This window comes from Mustela putorius, unplaced genomic scaffold (genome assembly GCF_011764305.1).
Source record: "Mustela putorius furo isolate JIRA1106 unplaced genomic scaffold, ASM1176430v1.1 tig00537350_pilon_pilon_pilon, whole genome shotgun sequence".
NCBI lineage: Eukaryota > Metazoa > Chordata > Mammalia > Carnivora > Mustelidae > Mustela > Mustela putorius.
In genome coordinates, this window is record NW_025422471.1 from 2,101,691 (window position 1) to 2,124,335 (window position 22,645).

The following is a 22,645-nucleotide window of genomic DNA, read 5'->3' on the forward strand; positions in this document are numbered from 1 at the left end:
AAAATCGTGGAGATGAAAAATATAGCAGAAGGAATACAGTCAATAAGAGTAACTTTGTATGGTGCCAGATGATGACTATATTTATCATGATGAGCATTTCATAATGTATATAATTGCAGAATCACCATATTGTACACATGAAACTATTATGTCGATTATACTTCAGTAAAAAAAGCACTCAACCTAACATTCCCTATTGTTCTATAATTTATAAAAAGGCTACTAAGTTAAATTTTATTTATTACAGATCTATTTAGTATCTATTCATTAGTTAAAATGATCTAGAAACTTCCAAGTTAAAATGCATAAATAAACTTGCATTATTAAGGCAAAATTATAGGATTTTATTAGGTAGAACCTTGGAAGCATGAAAATAACTTTAAAAACATATCTTATTATTTATTTATTTATTTAGAGAGATCACAAGTAGGCAGAGAGGCAGGCAGAGAGAAAGGGGGAAACAGGCTCCCCGCTGAGCAGAGAGCCCAATGTAGGGCTCGATCCCAGGATCCTGAGACCATGACCTGAGCCAAAGGCAGAGGCTTAACCCACTGAGCTACCAAGGCGCCCCAGATCTTAGTTATTTTGATAGATTTAATGTCTAAAATGAAATCCATACCTTTATTTTATTTTTCTGAAATTCTTTTCTTTAATCTTAAAAATAGGAGAATGACCTGGAACCAATTATTTTATCAAACTGCAGGCCAAATGAACCAAATCAAGTTTCTCAAAAGTGTCAACTATGCAACAGAAATTTGAACTCAATTTAATTAGTACCAATAGTCTAAGAATTACACTAAATGCTAAAGTTAGATAAGCAGAAACTACCTATCCTCAAAGTGCTATGAATCGAACAGATCACAGTAATAATGTAGTACTTCATGCTATGTGGAATACAAGTATATGTGTCAAGGTACAGAAATAGTACTGTGAGGGCACCCAGGTGGCTCAGTTGGTTAAGCATCTGCCTTTGGCTCAGATCATAATCCCAGAGGGTCCGAGAATAGAGCGCCATGTCAGGCTCAGCAAGTCTGCTTCTCCCTCTCCCTCCACCCCTCCCCCTGCTTGTGTGTGCTCTCTCTCTCAAGTAAATAAAATCTTAAAAAAAAAATAATAACACAATGGAATACTATGCAGCCATCAAAAGAAACAAAATGTTGCCATTTGCGAAAACGTGGATGGAACTAGAGCGTATCATGCTTAGCGAAATAAGTGAAGCGGAGAAAGACAACTGTCATATGATCTCCCTGATATGAGGAAGTGGTGATGCAACATGGGGGCTTAAGTGGGTACGAGAAGAATAAATGAAAGAAGATGGGATTGGGAGGGAGACAAACCATAAGTGACTCTTAATCTCACAAAACAAAATGAGGGTTGCTGGGGGGAGGGGGGTTGGAAGAAGGGGGTGGGATTATGGACATTGGGGAGAGTATGTGCTTTGGTGAGTGCTGTGAAGTGTGTAAACCAGGCGATTCAGAGACCTGTACCCCTGGGGATAAAAATATATTATATGTTTATAAAAAATTAAAAAAATAATAATAATAAAATCTTTAAAAAAATAAAAAGTACTGAGGAAGAAGTATTCAAATCTACAAGGAGAAGGGGAAGAATGTATAGGGAATATGAGCAAGGTTTTGAAGAATGAAAAACAATTCATAAGGTACCCGTCAGAAAAGGGCATTTCAGGGGCAGCTGGGTGGCTCAGTGGATTGGGCCTCTGCCTTTGGCTCGGGGTCATGATCTCAAGGTCCTGGGATCGAGCCCCACATTGGGCTCTCTGCTCGGTGGGGAGCCTGCTTCCCCCTCTTTCTCTGCCTGCCTCTCTGCCTGCTTGTGATCTCTCTGTCAAATAAATAAAATCTAAAAAGGCGGGGGCATTTTACAGAGATGAAGAAATACATACAAGAGCGAAGAGGCATAGTACAACATTGAATAATACGTGAAAAAAAATTTGATATTGTTTAAACATAAAAGGGAGAAGGGAGGAGAGACAAGCACAGTTCTAGATATAAGGGACAGACAATATTTGTAAGAAATGGACTTGAGCTGTCAGTGATGTTCACAGATGAACTCAGAAGAACTCAGGCGAAAAGGGGTAGGCTAGCAGAGGCTGAGTCAATAGTACTTTCTAGCTTAAGGCAGACAGAAAAAAGTATGTTTTATTCATTGGATTTCTGCATAACAACTTTAGGTGATGAAATATTTTGCTGGTAAGGGAAGCCTGAAAATCATTTTTTTCTGGGGTAAGATGGGGGTGGAATAGGTTTTAAGTGAATGACAGTCTCATTGGCATTTCAGATGTGTTACAACACTGTGAAAATGGTTGATGAAAATGGATGTTAAGAATTATCCAATAGCTATTTTTGTCTTTTGGGTTTTCTTCTACTCTTACAAAGTATAACGGGTTTTGATTTGAAAACAAAATTATGAGGGCGCCTGCATGGTGCAGTTGGTTAAGAGACATACTCCTGGTTTCAGTCAGAGTCCTGAGATCAAGCCCTGTTTTGGTCTCTGCGCTCAGCATGGAGTCTGCTTGGGACTCTCCCTCACTCTCCTTCTGTCCCTCCCCACCACTCTCTCTCTCTGTCTCTCAAATAAATAAATAAATCTTTAAAAAAATTATCTTTTCAACTGGAAATATAAAAAAAACAAACGTAAGGTTGTATCTTAAATCAGTTTTCACAGTAAAGCAATCTACTTCTAAAGGGGAAACAAGTAAGAAAAGCATTGAGCTCTCACCATAGCACATCACCCAACCACTCCATCCCCTCATCCCTCCTACTCCCCTCCACTCCAAAAGTCCTCAGTTTGTTTCCTGAAATTAAGAGTCTCTTATGGTTTGTCTCCCTCTCTGGTTTCAACTTATTTCATTTTTCCCTGCCTTCCCCTATGATCCTCTCTGTCTTGCTTCTCGAATTCCTCCTATCAATGAGATCATATGAAAATTGTCTTTCTCTGACTGACTTATTTTGCTTAGCATAATCCCCTGTAGTTTCATCCATGTCATTGCAAATGGCAAGATTTTGTTTTTTATGGCTCTATAGCATTCAACTGTGCTATGGTGACTACTGTGAATTGTGTAAGACTGATGAATCACAAACATGTACCCCTGAAACAGACAATACATTATATGTTTAAAAAATAAAATAAAATGGCAAAAAAAAGAAAAATGTTGAGCTGATGTAACTATAGTAAAATGAACATAATAAATATGTGTTATTCCCAAAGATTTGGTACAGCTATACATCCTCGTAGATAGATCAAAAAGAAAACAAGACTCATGTTCCTATACACCTCTCTGGATACTTGATGTAGCCTCTCCATCTAGTCACACAGTTACAGACTCCTGAATAGTTAATATATAAGGCTATCTTTGGGTCAACCACGACTTTTACTGACAACATGACAAACTTAAAGAAGCTGGCTAAGTCAGTACTTTTAAAATTATCTCCTTCAACTTATTTCTTTATCTTCATGTACTTTTTAGGTACTTCTGTATACAAGAAACCCTTTTGGTTTATGGCCCTGATTATTTTCTCCTTGCCAAGTTTTCAACTGAATCCTGTGTTACGCTAGGCATATCAGTGAACATATCATGAAAGACATTAAAGTTAGCATCATTAAGCAACTTAGAAATCTGACCCCTAATGGATTTCTTGCCGTACCACAGATTCAATAATGTTACTAGTGAAACAAAATGTGCTTTTTCAGTGCAGAAGATTTCCAACAAATTTCTATGTGCAAAAATGTCTTCACAATTTAGATACTATTAATTCACCCTGACATTGATTAGCAATAAGCCTATATTGTACTGGTCTTCTCTCTCCAAAAAAACAACTTACAGACTCATCTTCTTCCTCCTCATCTTCATCTGCATGGTGGAAGAAATGTCGGTAATTTCCTGAGTTTATTTCTGTATCTTCAGGCCCAACAAAGAATCTGGGGGCCTCACTCATTTTTATTTCATTTGATACAGATATAAAGCACTATACTAAAACTGCTTCTAAATAAACCATTCTCTCTATACTAGCAGACAGAGCTCTGTTGCAGCTTGTTTCTGCTTATACAATCACTTGGAATTGTGATGACAGTTAGTTGGCAAATGCTCTTCTGTTCTCAGATATCATTGCTTCATTGTTGATGAAGTTTAAAAGACAAAGAGTGAGGTTATTGCTTCAGTGAGTTGATGCAGTAATCTTTCTACCTAAAATGCAATAAAAAAATTAATTTTGGAGACTGTACTTCAAAAATATTTATTTAAATGACACTTGTAAAATCCTGATCAGTAACTTGATGCATACCTTCAAATGAAATGACATTTGCTTCCATAAAATATAAAAAACTAAGCTCTAATCTTCAATAATCTACATTTCAGCAATTTGACAAACTGATTCAAAATAAAAGCATAGTAACAAAATAACAAAGTAACAATAACAAAAATACACACTAAATTCTTCAAGTCCAAAAATATCTAACAAATGAGAAAATTATTCAAATTATAACAAAATTCCATTAAAAGCTAAATACCTCTGCAATGCACTTAAGAATACCTGAATAGAATGAAAAAAAAAAAAACCATAAAGTGTAATGTGGGTTTAAAACCCACTGGCATCTATAAATCAATCTGAAATTTGATTAAACCAATTTTTAAAAGACTAACTAGAAAGTTCAAGAAACAAAACCGTTTCGCATTCTAATCTCAAAAAAAATCAACAAAATAAAATTAGAATAAAAACAAGATTTCATTATAACAGCAGATCTTAAACTTTTAAAAGTCAGAAATTCCTTGGCTAGCCTAATAAAATCTATAGATCTTCTCCTCAGAAAAACATGTACATGAGTAATAAATTCTGCAAACAATTTTATATGACTGACATCCAAGCTTTTCTATATAAACTGATGCCTATGAACATCAGTTTAAGAACTCTCATATAACAGTGATATCTCAAAACATCTTTACCAAAGCTGTTTGTATTACTGTTCCCTTAGTCATATTAAAACTAATAACCTACCAAGATGAAACGATATATCAAATAATTCATTTGCCTATTGGTAATATAGTAAATTATTTGATCAAATATTCTTAGAAGCTGGATTATATGTTAGAACCACAAAGACTATCCCCAAAACTCTTTTTCCTAAAGATCTAATTCTAGTTTAATTGGTGACTCCCTATTAAATATTAAAACCCTAGCGTACCTAGGCTTCACTTTATGAAACTTTAAATTAAAATTTCACAGTGTTACAAAATTTGAAACAGTTGGTGATTAAAAAATTAAAGTAAAATACTTGCTCATGAATACCAAATACTGCTCAACTCTGAATTTTGTATTGGAAACTACCATGCTACTAAGTATCCACACTCAAAGAAGTGGTTCTCAAACTTCACATATCAGAATCACCAGAGGGCTTGTTAAAATATTAAACTAAAAAAAAAGTCTCAAAGTAGGACCCAATACTCTAAAAATTCCAACGTGATGCTCATTGCTGGCCTGGAAATCACACATTGGGACGCACTGCTCTAGACTTTGACAAAATTGGGTAGATAGCTTTTGCTGATAACTGTCCTTAACTTAGTTAAGTTGTTAACTTTGTTAAGTTGTCCTTAGTTCTGTGTCCTTAACTAAGTTACTGAAACTCCAGCCATCATCTGTAAAATGGGATAAATCTCATTAATTATTATGCAAATTAAATGAAAATGAAGATAAAATGGCAATTAGCACAAGGTAAGCATTTAGTAAATGTTAGCTATTTATTTATCTTGCGGGCTCTTATAATTAAGACCTAGATTCCTGACCTATCTTAATTGGCTCAGAACAAATACAAACAATTCAGTTTAAAAGGTACCTACTTAGCACCCCGTAATGAAGCCACAGAAACTCCTTTTTGCTGCTGCGGCTGACACTGGAGACTTCATGACATGTTTTCCAGTCTTACCACACTGCTTGAGACTATCACGAACACTACTGCCTGAAAAAAAACACTCCTCTCTTTAACAGATCTACCACGGTCAAAGCTGCTTAATTCTTTTTTTTTTTTTTTAAGATTTTTTATTTATTTATTTGACAGTGAGAGATCACAAGTAGGCAGAGAGGCAGGCAGAGAGAGAGGAGGAAGCAGGCTCCCCGCTGAGCAGAGAGCCCGATGTGGGGCTCGATCCCAGGACCCTGAGACCATGACCCGAGCCGAAGGCAGCGGCCCAACCCACTGAGCTACCCAGGCGCCCCAAAGCTGCTTAATTCTTAAAATGATACCACTGATTAAGCCTCAGTAATACCTAGTATTCATAAACCCACCTTTCTTGAAAAGCCTGATTTTCCTGAAACCCTAAAAGCAGTTTCCAATGCAAGTACTGTTGTAAATGGTAGCTCCAGTTGCAAGGCGCTATTACTGCAGCTACATAATAGGTTATTAAATAGGCTTCTGCATGCTGGCAAAGGCAGCCAAGCATCATTTAGAAGTGTATACAAGAAAGCCCATGCCAAGTTTCACAAAACCCTCACATTGATTTTTTTTTTCCTTCTTCAAACATTCATACACTATCTTTTTGCTGAGCCTGTCTGTCCTTCTACTTATAATTCACTATTGCCCTTGAAAGTTCCAATTCCTCCTTGAATAAACAACTGCAAAGTCTTCAACAAACGCCTTTCTGACAACTGTCATGCTTCTGACAACCCATAAATACACATCAGCATCTTTCCCATCTTTCATGATCCACAGCATTTGAGATGTATCTCCCCAATTACCTGTTTCCATTAGAGTTAAGGTTTTTCCTCCACAAATTTTTATTGTGAAAGATTTGAAATATTCAGAAAAGTTGAGAGAATGATTCACTACACACTTACATTCATATACTTACCACTAGATTCCAACAATTGCTAACTTTTCACCATATTTACTTTCTATTTATATACACATATACTTGCTCTATCATTTGAAAGTTATAGACATCAATTTACTTCATTTCTATATACTTCAGTATGCATCTCCTAAAAATAAGGACATCCTCCTATATAACCAATTATCATTTCCACTTAGGAAATTAGTAGTTCCCTAATACTATGTATACGTAGCTGTGCCGGTGCTTTTAGAGAACAAGGACCTTATCTGTATATTCCTAGTACTTAACTGGTGCAGAGCACTTATGTGGGTGATCAATAAACGTCCCACCAACTGTTAAGTGTAATAACCTCACCACAACCACCACAAAAGTCATACAAGTTTAAAACCTAAAACAGCAAGATCTGACCATGCAACTCTGAAGGTTCTGCACATTAGCTTCATCGTCTGCTTTCAAAAAAAAAACCCATGCTGCAGTTAGTCTTTTGGTTTCTGAACTATTTATTTCTGCCTCACAATATGGAAGCTGCATGAGGACAGAGATCATTTCATAAGACACATAAATAGGCATATTGAATTCTTTTTTTTTTTTAATGAAAACTTTCTTCTTTTTTTTAATGAATACTTTCAACCACTGAAAATATTAGTGAAGAAACTGGAAGCAAAGAAGCATAATGGTAAGACAAGAGTAAGATAGGGGTGTCTGGGTGGCTCAGTGGGTTGTGGCCTCTGCCTTTGGCTTGGGTCATGGTCCTGGGACCGAGCCCCCCACATGGGGCTCTCTGCTCGGCGGGGAGCCTGCTTCCTCCTCTCTCTCTGCCTGCTTCTCTGCCTACTTGTGATCTGTCTGTCAGATAAATAAATAAAATCTTCCCCCCCCAAAAATAAAAAGTAGTATAATTAAGAATACAGATTATGGGGGCGCCTGGGTGGCTCAGTGGATTAAAGCCTCTGCCTTCAGCTCCGGTCGTGATCCCAGGGTCCTGGGATCGAGCCCCATATCGGGCTCTCTGCTCAGCGGGGAGCCTGCTTCCTCCTCTCTCTGCCTGCCTCTCTGCCTGCTTGTGATCTCTGTCTGTCAAATAAGTAAATGAAATCTTTAAAAAAAAAAAAAAGAATACAGATTATGGAATCTAATAAATGTGGTTTCTAATACACATTTAATAATAAGCTTAAATGTTTACTAGTAACAAAAGTGGTTTTAGTTAGGACAAGGTAAGTGGCCTCTCTCAGTCTCAGAACCTAGCTCAGTAAAGTGAAAATAATACTCTAATATAACTCATGGAATTGTTGAGAGAAGTATATGAGAAAATACGTAAAGCACTTGGCACAATTAAGAATTCAGTTACTGGGGCGCATGGGTGGTTCACTGGGTTAGAGCCTATGCCTTCGGCTCAGGTCATGATCCCAGCCCTGAGTCCCGAGCGAGGAGCTCTCTGCTCAGCAGGGAGCCTGCTTCCCCCCTCTCTCTCCCTCTCTTTGCCTGCCTGTCTGCCTACTTGTGATCTCTGTCAAATAAGTACATAAAAAAAAAAAAAAAAAAAAAAAAAAAAAAAAAAAATTCAGTTACTGGCAACCGCCTGAAACAAAAACTGTATTTTTCACTGAAGTTTTTCAATAGCAAAACTATCCAATAGCAAAAATATCCCAGGCTAGGGCAAAAAGATGCTGGGTACTAAAGCCAGCCACGCTTCCTCCTACTTCCCCCATCTAAGGCTTCCAGCACACTGAAGCAAAACAAGGATCACCCACAGGAATCCAAAGGTCGCCAACTCCCAGAAGTCGTCCCGAACCTAGTCCCTGCGATCCTGAGGTCCCCACCCTCGGTCCTTCTCCCTCGAAGCGCGCGAGGTGCAGCCCACTCGAACTGATCAGGTGAGGCGGTGACCTGCCGTCTCCGTTTTTACTCTGGAAACGCTGCAACGCAAGGGCCTTTCGGTTCTTCCGAAGTGGGGGGGTGAGGGGGTGCAGGCGGCGAGGAGAAGAGGGGTCAAGACTGAGGGAGGGAAATCAAAACAGCCGTCGCTACCCTACCCACACCTCAGTCCCCGGACTCGAGGCTGCCTACTCTGGAGGAGCGAGCCCTCCGCCTGGAGTACCAGCCACGGAGTCCGCTCGGCAGTTTCCTTCGGTTTCTTCTGAAATGTCGGGTCTCTCCAGCCCAAGGAATACAGAAGCGAGGCAACGGCGGAGAAGAAGAAAATGAGACGCGAAAAGACCCGCGGGGCTGGAGGGTCACGCCTCCGCGCCCACGCCGCCTTTCGCCCTGGCACACGCCCCTGGGAAGAGCGCGTGTCTAAGCTCCGCAAAGCGCAGAAGACAAAGCAACTAACTGCCCAGCAGCGGCCTCGGGTGACCGAGCTCGGCACCTCGGTTCTCCTCAGGGCTGGTCCTCACCTGCGACCGCTGCAGCAGCCACGCAAGCTGCAGAAGAGAGCCGCGCCCTTCCCAGCTTTCGGCTTCCCCTTTAATCCCAGAGACAGAAGGCAAGCGGTCCGCGAAAGACTCCAGCTGTTAGCTTGGACGCAGGTCTCTCACTCCAGTAGCAGCTGTAGGGCCACACAGAGGTACTGCAAGGCACTACACCACCTCCCTTATCTCGGTGGGTCACGCCTCTCCCCGCCCGCCTCGGGTCTCACACAGAAACCTCACCGGGCGGAACGCTTTCCGGCAAATGCCAAACGGCCTGCCCGGCCCCCATAAGCACACCCCCCCCTTAAAGGCACGGTAGTTCCGTTTCCGGCAGCACCAGATAAGTCGCGAGAGGAAGCTTAAATCCTGTCGTTTGTGTGTAGGACCACTTTCGGTGAGTGGTCGTTCCGGTATGCTTTGTTAGAGGTATTGTTTGTTTTTTTTTTTTTTTAAGTGAGGCATCCCCTGACAGTAATTTCGAAACCACTTGCATCGACTAGTTTAAGGACGGGTTTAATTGACCGCGGAGATTGCGCAGGCGCTCTTGGGGAGAGAGGGCCTTGCTTGGGCGTTGCGGTGTCCCGCGCCAGCTGACTTGAAAAGGGGCGAGTTCTGGAGTTGGGCGTGGGGTGGTGCTTCGTCTGTGGGACCGAGGTTGGCTTCAGATCGTTTGGCTGGTCAGGCCAAGTGTAGCTGGACCTTGCCCTTAAGAATTGATGAACGAGTCGTTCAAGACTCGCTGGACGTGCTCTCCTCTCCGATAGTCAAAGTAGCGTCCGAGACCGCGAGCTGGTTGACCTGCCGCAGTTGGCGGACTCTGGAGAATTCTCCCCACTTGCCTTGACCGTCGTTGTCGTTTGATCTGGAATATTGCCCTCGTGCCCCCCAAATTAAAATTTCCTTTGGCGGGGGAAAATCGCCGAGTTCGGGGGAGAATCGAGCCCGGTAGTGTAGTTTAAAAGGAAAAGAACACGACCTCAGTGTGAGTTTTCCTCAAATGAGCGTTTCTGGGCCAAAGTAGAGAAATCGTGTTCCAAAATGGGAATTCATGGATCCCACGTGACTTTTGTGGGTCTGCTTCTGGAAGGGAGGGCCTGTTGGTTCAGCGAACTTGTAGGTGGAAGCGAAGCCGATTACAAGTGTTCCGGTGTCATCAGTTTTCCCATGCTTAGACCTGACCCAAAAAAATCGTGTTCCTCTTTTTCTCAAAGATTAGACTAAATCAGAAGTAAAAACTCTGATCACAAGTCAATATGTTGAAATATTGCAAAATTTAAGTTTTTAAGCTGGAACACATGCATGTGACAACTCTTTGGAGACTGAAGTTGTTGCCCTTGATGGGTTTTGTCCAGTTCTTACTTAAAGTGATACTTAACTGCCTTAGTTTTTGCATACGCAAGATAAAAACCAAAGGAATTAAGTAACAAATATTTACGCAACTACTTACTCATTTTATTTGACGTTGTCTTAGGGACCTAGCGTTAAAGCTTAATCAAATTTGACCCTGACAGTTCCTCTTGCAAAATCAGAACTTGTAATCAGCCACCTTCACCTCCTCTTGTCATCCCTACATATTTTAATACACAAGTACTTATTTAACACAAATTCTTAAAAATAAGGGCTATTTAAAGAAGGCTTAATATTTATTTTTATAACTTAAACCACTAATTCTCCCTTGTAAATGATACTTTTGTTGAATATTTGGATATGGGAAACTACTTGATTTATGTTTGTTCTACTCCTACAACTTAAAGCCTGTATTATTTCTGTATATTAATGCCAAATATTAGCAGCAAACTTTAACCTATTTAGATGATTTTCATTTTTGTGAACTGATTTTTCTTATGTATTTAAGCTTGTGAACCACATTAGACTATAATCATTACAAAGTGTGCAACTCTTCAGTCTTCTGGCTTTCCTTGTTAGCATTAAAACATAAACGTTACCATAAAACATTAATCACCATTAGTGAAAACGAGATTTTAAAATCTTTTTCCTTGTAGATAGAGGTTTTGAGAAAAGAGTTTTCTATTATTTTGAACAGTTTGATATGAATGATAATAAATACTCTAACAATAATTTTATGTTGAATTACCATTTGCAAGGGACTTTGCAAATGCTTAATCTCACTGATCCTGATATTTATGAAAAAGGAGGAATAAGTATTATTTTTTTTTTCATATGTGATTACTGAAGCTTAGGTAGCTCATACACCACAAATTTTGACTCCTGAAAGCCATGACTTCGTAGACACACCCTACTTATATTGCCATATATATGTAAGAGAAGTAGTGTTTTCCTAAGTGCAATAACAATTACGTTTGGAACATGTGCTCTTTTTTTTTAATTCACTGCTATCTTTCCTATGAGGAGTGGCAAATAATTCTTTGCTCATTCACAAATACGTGAATGTCCACTGTGTCCCAAACTATGTGAAATGATATAAACATTAAAAATTAATAAGACGTTATGGTGAGTGCTGTGAAGTGTGTAAACCTGGTGATTCATAGACCTGTACTCCTGGGGATAAAAATATACTCTATGTTTATGAAAAATAAAAAATTTTTAAAAAGTGAATAAGACTTTCTGAATTATTAATTACAAAATAATTTTACAACTTCACTAGAAGAGGCCTGAACCAAGTATTATGAAATCTGAGATTGACAGTAATGATGTTATTAGCATAGCAGGGAGAAAAAAGCCAACAAAATTTGAAACAACAGAAAACAAGGCTCAGATGTCAGTGCCCCCACTCACTGTGTTGCTTTGAGCAAATTGGATAATCTCTCTGAAACTCTATTTTCTTATCTATAAAGTGGATATACAGCTAGTGCCTACTTCATAGGATGTTGTGAGGATCATCACAGTAAAGCATTGTATAAATGTTTTGCAATTCTTAAAAATTGCCTTTGCAGTTAATTAAAAATTCTCCTTTTTTAAAATATTTTATTTATTTATTTGACAGAGAGAGAGGGGGAAGCGGGCTCCCCACTGAGCAGAGAGCCTGATGTGGGCCTTGATCCCAGGACCCTGAGATCATGACCTGAGCCGAAGGCAGAGGCTTAACCCACTGAGCCATCCAGGCACCCCAAAATTCTCCTTTAATTAAAAAAAATTATTCCTTGCCCCCGTAGTTTTGGCTTTTTCAGATGTCATTTAAATAATAGCATATAGTATGGAGCATTTTGTGTCTGACTTTTTAGCATAAAAACATTGGTTTTTAGATTTATCCCTATTAAGGATCTTTTTAGTTTGTTCATTATCAGTGCTGAGTAGTATTTCACCATATGGATCTACCATGATTTATTTATCCACTCACCAGTTGCTGAACATTTGGTTTGTCTTCAGATTTCAGCGGTTAGGAATAAAGCTTCTAGAAACAGTCCCATACACATTTGTATGGATATATACTTTAATTTCTCTTGAGTTAAAACTGTTTTCCAGCATGTTTGTAACATTTTGTATTCTCACCAGCGATGTTCTGTATCCTTGGTAGTACTTAGTATTGTTAGCTTGTTTTCCTTTTCTTTTCTTTTCTTTTTTGGCCTTTTTGATAGATGTATAGCAGTATTTTAACACTATTTGTTTTTTTAAATGTCTAATTGTGTTGAGCATATTTTCATGTGTTTATTCGCAAGTCATATTTTCTTTGATGAAAGGTCTGTTCAAATCTTTTGCCCATTTTCTAAGTTGGATTGTTTGTACCTTATTGAGATTTAAGAATTCTTTACAAATTCTTTGCCATGATGAGGATGGAGCTAGAGATTTAAACAAGGCAAAATAAGTCAGAGAAAGACAAATACCATATTTCACTTATATGTGGAATCTAAGAAACAAAACAGATGAACATAGGGAAAGAAAAAAAAGAGAGAAGCAAACCGTAAGAGACTCTTTAACTATAGAGAACAAACTGAGAGTTGATGGAGGAAGGAGGGCACTTGTGATGAGCACTGGGTGTTCTATGTAGTGATGAACTACTAAATTCTACACCTGAAACCAAATTTATCATATATGCTAACTAACTAGAATTTAAATGAAAACTTGAAAGAAATAAGAGTTATTTATAAGTTCTGAATACAAGTTTTTTATTATATTTGTATACTGCAAATATTTTCTCCCAGCTGTTGTTATTCTTTTCACTTTCTTAACATTGCCTTTAAAAGAACAAAAGTTTTTTGGGGCGCCTGGGTGGTGCAGTTAATTAAGCATCTGACTCTTGATTTCAGCTCTGGTCATGATCTCAGAGTCATGAGATCAAGCCCCTGCAATGAGCTTCGTGCTGAGGTGGTTTCTGCTTGAGATTCTCTCCCTCTGCCCCTTCCCCCCTGCTCCTGGTCAACTTCTCTCTACTCTCTCTCTCTCTCTCTCTCTCTCTCAAATAAATAAATAAATCTTTTAAAAAAATAAAAGAACAAAAGTTTTTTGGTTTTTTATTTAGCTTTGTATTCCCATAACCTAGTGCATATAAGGATTTAAGGACTTGGTAAATGAATAAACAAACAAAAAGTTACGTGGATCAAAGGCCTGACAACTGCAGTAGTGATAAAACAAAGGAAGTTCTTCAGTGGTACAAAGGTCAGGAGAGGTTGAGACCGCTTCACATTCAGACATCATGAAAGGCTTGCTTCAGTGAGGTGCTAAGAGATTTATTTTGAAAAATGGTTAAGACTTAATCAGGTAGGGGCACCTATGTGGCTCAGTTAGTTAAGCATCTGCCCTGGACTCAGGTCATGATAGCTGAGTCCTGGAATCAAGCCCAAGCTGGGCTTCCTGCTCAGTGGGAATTCTGCTTTTTTCTCTCTCTCTAATAAATAAAATCTTAGGAAAAAAAAAAAAAAAGATTTACTCAGATAAAATTGGAAGGATAAACCATTCACAGGGGAAATGGTAACATAAACCAAGGTACAGAGTGGTTGGGATGTGGGCAAAGGTATATAAAGAAGGCCAGAAGAGAAACTGTGAGCTTGTTTTGTGCCAGGTTGTAGAGGCTTGGCTAAATAGTTCAGACTTTGTCAGTAAGCAGTGGAGATGGCCAAGGGCAGTCTTTAATAGTGTCTACTCTGTCTAATAATTCATTTGGAAGATAAAAATATGCTTAGGACAATGAATAGTTTTTAAGTTTCAAGGTAACTGTCAAATAATCACCCCTTTAGTGTTCTGTTCTTTACTAAGACAGCCAACCCTTATATAACACACTTTTGAAATACAAAAATATGTGGAAATTTTCTGATTTTTATGTCTTCCACCATTAGAAGAGTCCTCTACCTTAATGTTGACAACAAACAAACAACAAAGCCAAAAACCTCAGAGAACTCAGTTTTCGAAATTTTATTGATTTCTTGTATTCCTCGAACTTTTGTACTATGCGCTTGCTCTGAGGAGCAAAAGTTCTATGTTGATGTATTTTCAGTTCTTCAAAAGTTAAGGGTTTGAAAGTGGAAAGGTTAATTTTAGTGAATAGACTTTCTGAACATGAATCTTTGCTCATGTATTTTAGGTAGGACAGCCAGGAGTATCCTAATAGCATAGATGCTTAAATGTACTAAGGGCTTTATCTTATATTGAGTAATTAGAGTAAAGATTTTCTGGATGTTTGTGTGTTCTCTCCCCCATACCCCAGCTCCTGCAAATCTGTATGTTGAAATCCTAACCACCAGTGTTACGATATTAAGAGGTGATGCGTTTGAAAGGTGATTAGGTCATGAGGATGGAGCCCTCAAAAATGGAATTAGTGCCTTTCATTATTGCTGCTGCTGCTGCTGCTGTTGTTTTAAGTAGACTCCATGCCTAGTGTGGAGCCCAGTGCAAGGCTTGAACTCATAGCCCTGAGATCAAGACCTTAGCTGAGATCAAGAGTTGGCACTTAACCGACAGAGCCCCCAGACACCCTGGAATTAGTGCTCTTTTAAAAGTGATGTCAGAGAGCTCCCCAGCACCTTCTGTTATGTGAAGACAAAGCAAAGATGTAATCTATGAAGCAAGAAGCAAGCTTTTACCAGACACTGAATCTGCCAGCTTGTGCTTTGACTTTTCAGCCTCTAGAACTGTGAAAAATAAATGTTTGTTGTTAATAAGACACCCAGTCTATGGTATATTGTTAGAGCAACCCAAGTGGACTAAGACACCCTGGAGAATTGTAGGGGACAGTTGGGGGAACTTAAAAGGTAGAAGTTTTTAAGTATAAGGGGAAAATAATGGACATCACTATAGTTTATGGAGACATTCCTGTTGTCCAATAGCCAGGTTTTTTTTTTCTACCAGTTACAATTACCCATATCCCTCTGTGTTATGGGACCTGTATTTTCTCATAAGGTGTGCGAGTTTGGTTTTGCTCCTGGAGGCTTTTTAATAGGCCTGAAAATGCTTCTTCCCTTTTCTTTTTAAGGTCCTTCAGGTTTTGCAACCTTTACTGATCTCTGAAAGGAAGGCACTAAAGGATTTTATCTTATTTGTATAAATCATGTCTTCTTCCAAATACCATGCTCGGAAGCTGGCTAGGATGGGATGTTTCAAGGTTCTGTTTTAGAGGATTTAGAACATTGTTGATTCCAAAAGCCACTCATAGAAAACCATAATTTGGGGTTGGTCATATATTTTATACAATATAGACCCTAGTGATTTAGAGCAGGGATGCCTGCTCTGTGAGCAGAGCATGTGACTTTTGATCTGAGAGTTGTGGGTTTGAGTCCCATGTTGGATGTAGCGATTACTTACAGATAAAATCTTTAAGAAGTAAAATGAGACAGGGCAGTTCTTTCTCTCCCTTGGACATGGAAGAGCTTGTGTCAGTGTACCCTGGAGTTGAAAATAGGATAAATGATTTTTGCTTGTTGGTTTAAGAGTTGAGGAGGTTTAATACAGAGCTAGAGTGACAGGCAGGCAAATGGATAGGTAGGCCAGCATAGTCTGTATTCCCTACTTGATTCACCAGTTTCCCTAAAATGAAAATTGATGAACAGTGGAAGTTTGCCAGAATCATTCGGCAGGGGAAAAACTGTAGTGAGGGTGACATTAAAGTAAAGGCATCAAGGTCTTCTTTGACAGATGGAGTGGGTGGTAGGGGTCAGGGGGAATGGTACTTCACCTAAGAGAGTTTGAAAAGAACTAAGATTTAGAGCATGATGGAATTTGAAGACAGAACCACAGGACAAGGGCTAAGTATATACATAGTAAAATCTTTCCATGCCTTTACTGTTTCCAATTAGGGGTTATTCTGACTACAAAAAGTCTATGAACATTTTCTTACACGTCTTTTGGTAGTCATGTATTCATTTCACTGGGGTATAAATTCAAAAGTAGATTGGTCAAGTCCTTACTGTAGACAAGTTAGAAGACTCAGTTTTTCCAAGGTAGCTGTAGCATTTTGCACTGCCATCATGTATAAGTGTTTCATTTGTTACCTGTTCTTATAGGTGGCATTGTCTATGTTTTTAATTTTACCCCTTTTGATAGTGTGTAGTTAACAGAAATCATGACTTCTTAATTTTCTTTTGGAGTAGTGATGTTGAGCACATTTTCACTTGCTTGTTAACCATTTGGATATTTTCTTTTTTAAAGTGCCAAGTAAGATTTTACTTTTATTTTTTGAGTTGGGTTTTTATCCATTTCTTTTTGATTTGCAGTTGTTTATGTATGCTGAGTATGAGTCCCTTGTTAGATATACATATTAAAGATATCTTCTGCCAGTCTGTGGATTACCTTTTCCTTTCCTTAAAGATGTCTCTTGAATGGGTTGTGATTTCGATGAAATACAATTTGTTATAATTTTTTCCTCCTAATTAAGAATAGTGGTTTTTTGTGTCATGTTGAAGAAATCTTTATATAGACCATAAAATAGGTTACACTTTATGCTAACCCAAGACTAAGAGATATTATAAATGTACTGATATCCTCAGTGAAGTTATGAAAAGATCGGAAAGATGGTTATATCATATACTATATCATAGGAGAAGAGACTTAATAGACTGTTAAAGCCATAGGTTCCTGGGCAGTCTATTCTTTTTTATTCTAACATTCTTTCTGTGGTAATACTCTCTTGTACACTCATCACTAGATCTTCTAGTAATCAGAAAATATCAGTATTGTTTTCAGAATTAAAAATTTTAAGCTTCTGTGTTATAGTCCTAGTAGGAAACAGAAGATGGGGGATGGGGCACCTGGGTGGCTCAGTCCTTAAGCGTCTGCCTTAGGTCATGATTCCGGGCTCAGGTCATGTTCCCAGGCTCCTGGGTTCCAACCCTATGTTGGGCTCCCTGCTAGGCAGGGAGCCTACTTCTTCCCTACCCACTCCCTCCCCCCCCCCCCCCCCCCGTGCATGCTCACACTCTCTCTCTCTCTCTGTCAAATAAATAAAATCGGGGGGGGGGGAGGGGAGAAACAGAAGGTACATTCTCCTGGAAATCTGAAGAAAATTAAATGAAGCTCCTATTTAAAAGACCAAAGAACAGGGTCAAAGAAATCCGCATGGTACTCTGAGATTAGTAACAGCAGGGCATGATGATGGACTAGTGCTCCTGCGTTAGCGAAAAGAAGAAATGATGTTATAGACTTGCAGTGAGAATTAGAAACATGGAAGATGGGCTATTCTACAGAAGCAGTAGTTGCAGAGGGTTGCAGTCTAAACCAATAAATAAATATCCTGACTGCTTCTGCATTCTGATTTGCCTCCTGGCACCTCCCACTGAGCAAGCCTAATCAGAAAACTGTAAGTGTAGTTTCCAAGGGTCAGTCTCTTAGGGCACAGTAGCAGGGAAAGAAAGGCCAGAAGATTGATCTGGAAGGGTGGGAGTGGTGGCAAACAGAATAATCTGCATAGAATAGTTTCTTTCACCTAAAAATCTGAAAGGGGCTTTTTTTTTTTTTTTTAACTTAATGGTTTCCCATATAATTTATGGTCTAAAATTGACAAATTTTATTTTGTTTTGTTTTTGCTGGTACAGTCAGAGTTTTCTTTATAACATAGATAAAGTATGTACAGGACCAAAAATCAGTTCTGTTCAAGAAAAAGCAGCTTATATGTAGTTCAGAAGAGTATATGAGATCTGGCATAACTAAATATCTTCTCTGTCATTTATCATTTAAACATTTCCAAAATCGATCTTTTTCATAAATTACCTGAGTGGACTTTTTTTTTTTTTTTGCATTTTGCATTTTGCAATGACCATGAATATATTTAGAAGGGGGAAAAAAGGGGCGCCTGGGTGGCTCAGTGGGTTAAGCCGCTGCCTTTGGCTCGGGTCATGATCTCAGGGTCCTGGGATCGAGTCCCGCATCGGGCTCTCTGCTCGGCAGGGAGCCTGCTTCCCTCTCTCTCTCTCTCTGCCTGCCTCTCCATCTACTTGTGATTTCTCTCTGTCAAATAAATAAATAAAATCTTTAAAAAAAAAAAAAAGAAGGGGGAAAAAAACCATTTTTCCCCTTTATAACCTATCACGTATTTAAATGTCATACAACAGAACCATTCTATGTAACTAAGATTTCGATTGATGGTAGTGAGAGACTTTATGCAAAACTTTTTGAGGTGTAATCATTTATTTTGTTTTTTCCCAGTATGTGGAAAATTTTCAGCATTTCTTTTCACATGGAAGGAGACAAGATAATGTGTTATGATGTATCTCAAAAATAGCTTTTGAATATTTTAGTTCGTATACACCACACAGATCCTTTTCTGTACTATATTTATCTCCATCACAGATAATATTCCGGGAATGTTCAATCATATGTAAGCAGAAATGTGACAGAAGCATGAACCAAAATAGCAACTGAATGAACTTACCATTCAAATTATATCTTTAAATACCTTTACCTAGGTTCATCATGGTCCGTAGTGGAAAAAATGGTGACCTTCATCTTAAACAGATTGCATATTATAAACGAACTGGTGAATACCATCCAACTACACTACCAAGTGAAAGAAGTGGCATAAGAAGAGCAGCAAAAAAATTTATCTTCAAAGGTAACACTGGGGCACCTGGATGGCTGAGTTGGTTAAGCATCCAACTCTTGATTTTGACTCAGGTCATGATCTCAGGGTCCTGAGGTGGAGCCTGGTGTGGGCTTTAAGATTCTTTCTCCCTCTCCGTCTCCCCCTCCCTGTTACCTCACCCCCGCTCATACACACTCTCTTTCTCTCTGTCTCTAAAAAAGAAAGAAAGAAAAAGAAAAGAAACAAAGGTAACATGTATGCCCCAAATCTTAAGTGTAGAGTTAATATAGATGATTTTCCATGTGTACTTTGTGGAATTCAGAGAATTTTCTGCAGTAACTGGTTGTTGTTTAACAATTACCAGCGCAGTTGATGATGACTCTCAGTCAAAAGCAAAATAAAAATTCCAGTGAAGCTAATTGAATATAAGTAAGCATGAAAAGGACTTTAAATCATAGAAAATGATAACCATGGCAAAAAAAAAATAAAAAACACCCATTTGAATTAACATCTCATGCTCAGGTAGTTCCTACTTTAATGGCATTTTCTAGCACTTATGTCACTATTGATGAAGAGCTTATTTGATGCTGATTTGAAAATATTGACTTTTTACTGTATTTATTTCTGTGGTCCCTCTGCCATCAGATATTTTCAGGATCACATTCATTTTTGGATACCTAATCCCCCTGAATGGATTAAATATTTGAAAGGCAGTAGAAAATTTATGTTGAAAGATTATGGTAATTTTTCCTTCTTCTCTTCCTTCAAAGGGAAGAGACGTTTGCAATGAAATAAGCTAGAAGTTAGGTTGCCAGAGGACTAAATGAATGTTGGTGCTATTAATTAATGGAATTTTTTCCTCTAGGTACAAAATCAGGGGACTTTAAAATAATATATAAATACTTCCTCATATCTCTGTGTATATCCAGTCCTGTAACTCCTTTATACTTCATAAGTACACCTCTTAGCTCTTAGTAAAGTTATGATTCATTCATTCATTTATTTATTTAAACATTCATGCAGCAAATGTTTACCAAGTTTCCTACTGTGTGTCAATCACATTTTAGGCCTTAGGGATAATACATGGATGAATAAGGTAGATAAGGTTCCTGCCCTTAGGTTGCTTACCTTCTAATTCAAGGAAGGAATGTTTCACTCAGCATATGCTTCATTAAACACTAGTAACTTAGTGCTGTATTTTGGAGTATGTACTCACCCTGGAGAGAGAGAGGATTCTTTCCCCACCTCAATTGCTTTCCAGCTATGGATTCTTCTCAGGTACCCTCCAGAAGAAAGCAGAGAACTATCTTAAGGATAAAGGTTCTCTTGCTTTCCTGCTTTGCACATCCCACCTCCTGTTCAAATCTAGAAAAACTTAACAGTGTGATTGCTTATAAAAATGTAAGTTATGTTGAAATACTATTTTAGAAAATTCTGTTCCAGAAGTTGCTTATCTATACATAATTCATCTGCTAATTCATGCCATTTTTAAGGGGTGCCTGCAAGTATTTTTCCGGTTTGAGTACTCCCATAAAAAGATAATTTCATACTCCTGTAGTTATCACATGTTTTGGTGAACAAACTAGCTCCACTGGTACAGATAGCTACAAAATTATAGCAACTAGTGATCCTCTTATATAACAAGCAAACATAACAGCTGAGACCCTCTCAGGTTGTATGTATGCATCATTACAAATAAGTATTCTATCTCAGAGGGAAAAAGATTTTTAAAAACCATAATGGTTTGATGATAAGGCCATGATTAGATTATCTTAAAACTATATTGATCTCTAAAAATTGCAATAGTATCTTTTTGTTATGATTTATTCCAGAAAAAAAGCTCTTTTATGTTGGAAAAGACAGAAAACAAAACCGTTTGGTAATTGTTTCAGAAGAAGAAAAAAAGAAAGTCCTAAGAGAATGCCATGAAAATGACACTGGAGCTCATCATGGCATATCCAGAACCCTTACTCTAGTGGAATCCAATTATTATTGGACTTCTGTGACCAATGATGTCAAACAGTGGGTATGGCTTACATATTGAGAATATTTTAAATAGTATCTTTGTAGTAGATATCCAGAATTCATTATTGCTTCAGATTTACTCTGGAGATTACCTCTTGTTAAGTACTTTTTCTATGGGTAGTGTTTGTACAAAAACATTTAAAAGGAGTTTTATTTCCCATCAAAATTCTCCTTCAGGGTGCCTGGCTCTCGATTTCACCTGAGGTCATGATCTCAGGGTTGTGAGACAGAGCCCCACTTCAGGCTCTGCACTGGGAATGAAACCTGCTTAAGATTCTCTCTCTCCCGCTTTCCCTCCCTACCCCCCCTCGAAATAAAAAAGAAATCAGGTTTTCAAATTCTCCTTTAGAATCACTAAAGCATAATTTGAACTAAAACAGTATTTAAAATTTTGAAAAATAGCATATTAAAATAGATTATTTAGAACCAGATTTTCATCATTGAACTCTTATATTGGCAGAATTCAAATGGGGGTGAAATTCCTTTGACTAAATGATTACCTCTTTAATGGCCATCATTTAATCTCTTCTCAAAAGGAGAATCTGTTTGTAAGTCAGGTCCAGTGTGTTCTGTTATCTTTTGTGCATATCTCATCTTGATGTAGAAAATGTCAAATATGGCAGAGACCCAAAACCAACTAAAGTCAAAATCAAGTTGTGAAAATGATGACATTAGTCTGAGTTTTGTAACTTTATAACTTACTACAACCTTCAGCTTCTTAAAGTATATTCCCCTAGGAATTCTGGTGTTTTTACTGGTAGGTCATCTGATCCCTACTCCTTCTAGTGTACTCTATATGACTTTGGTGTCTATGTGAGATCCTTTTAATAATTATAATAGTACATCAGAAGATTGTCACTTCAGGTGTAAAGAATTAAAGCAACGTTTAAATATTGTTTATAATATCAGTTTGTTGTCTGTGCAGGTAGACCTCAATATTTGTATTTGCTTTTAGAACCTGCCACACATTTCTTTGATCTTTGTCAGATCTTTATCATTTGAGAATGGATATGATTTTTAGAAATAGAGGTTATTTATGATGAAAGCTAGTATATAATTTGGACAATAAAACTTCTGATTAAAAGTAACTATGCAAAGAGAGTTTATAAAATTTTGTTCACAAGTTGGTCTGAAAGTGGTTTCCAAAGTGGAATTCTCAAAATATGCTGAGCATTGGCACCATCCATATGTTAATCAGTTCTCATCCCACTCACATTAAAAGCTCCATGGCAGCATGGGCTTTGCTTTTGTTCTTTCTATTTTCCTGGGACCTTGAGGAATTTCTGGCATCTCTAAGTATTTTTTGAATAAAATTATGTTTTAGTAAATACCATTAGAATAGATCAAAAATCTTTTGCTTATAGAAATTATTATATATTCAGATATTGACTTAAAAATATAATAAATTTGATATAATAAATTTGTTTTAATATTTATTTACAT

General features: G+C 38.0%; 2 protein-coding genes across 20 annotated transcripts in view; one reads left to right on the plus strand and one right to left on the minus strand.

Moving 5' to 3' along the window:
• PPIP5K2 (diphosphoinositol pentakisphosphate kinase 2) overlaps window positions 1–9,375 on the minus strand; it is a 73,762-nt gene extending 64,387 nt beyond the window's left edge. For 13 of the 15 annotated variants that reach the window (XM_045074518.1, XM_045074515.1, XM_045074513.1 and 10 more), the window contains exons 1-2: window positions 9,238–9,375; window positions 3,843–4,204 (exon numbers count right to left, since the gene is read on the minus strand). In XM_045074518.1, coding sequence (XP_044930453.1) covers window positions 3,843–3,956 — 114 coding nt within the window. In that variant the 5' untranslated portion in view covers window positions 3,957–4,204; window positions 9,238–9,375. Of the gene's footprint in view, window positions 1–3,842; window positions 4,205–5,851; window positions 5,971–8,592; window positions 8,754–9,237 lie in introns of those variants that run through there. The other 2 variants (XM_004769274.3, XM_045074512.1) reach the window with 2 other exon arrangements.
• Window positions 9,376–9,555: 180 nt separating this feature from the next.
• GIN1 (gypsy retrotransposon integrase 1) overlaps window positions 9,556–22,645 on the plus strand; it is a 28,922-nt gene continuing 15,832 nt past the window's right edge. Inside the window, exons 1-3 of one of the 5 annotated variants that reach the window (XM_045074520.1) lie at window positions 9,556–9,646; window positions 19,062–19,207; window positions 21,010–21,203. In XM_045074520.1, the coding sequence (XP_044930455.1) occupies window positions 19,069–19,207; window positions 21,010–21,203 (333 nt within the window). In that variant the 5' untranslated portion in view covers window positions 9,556–9,646; window positions 19,062–19,068. Of the gene's footprint in view, window positions 9,679–19,061; window positions 19,208–21,009; window positions 21,204–22,645 lie in introns of those variants that run through there. The other 4 variants (XM_004769271.3, XM_004769272.3, XM_045074521.1 and 1 more) reach the window with 4 other exon arrangements.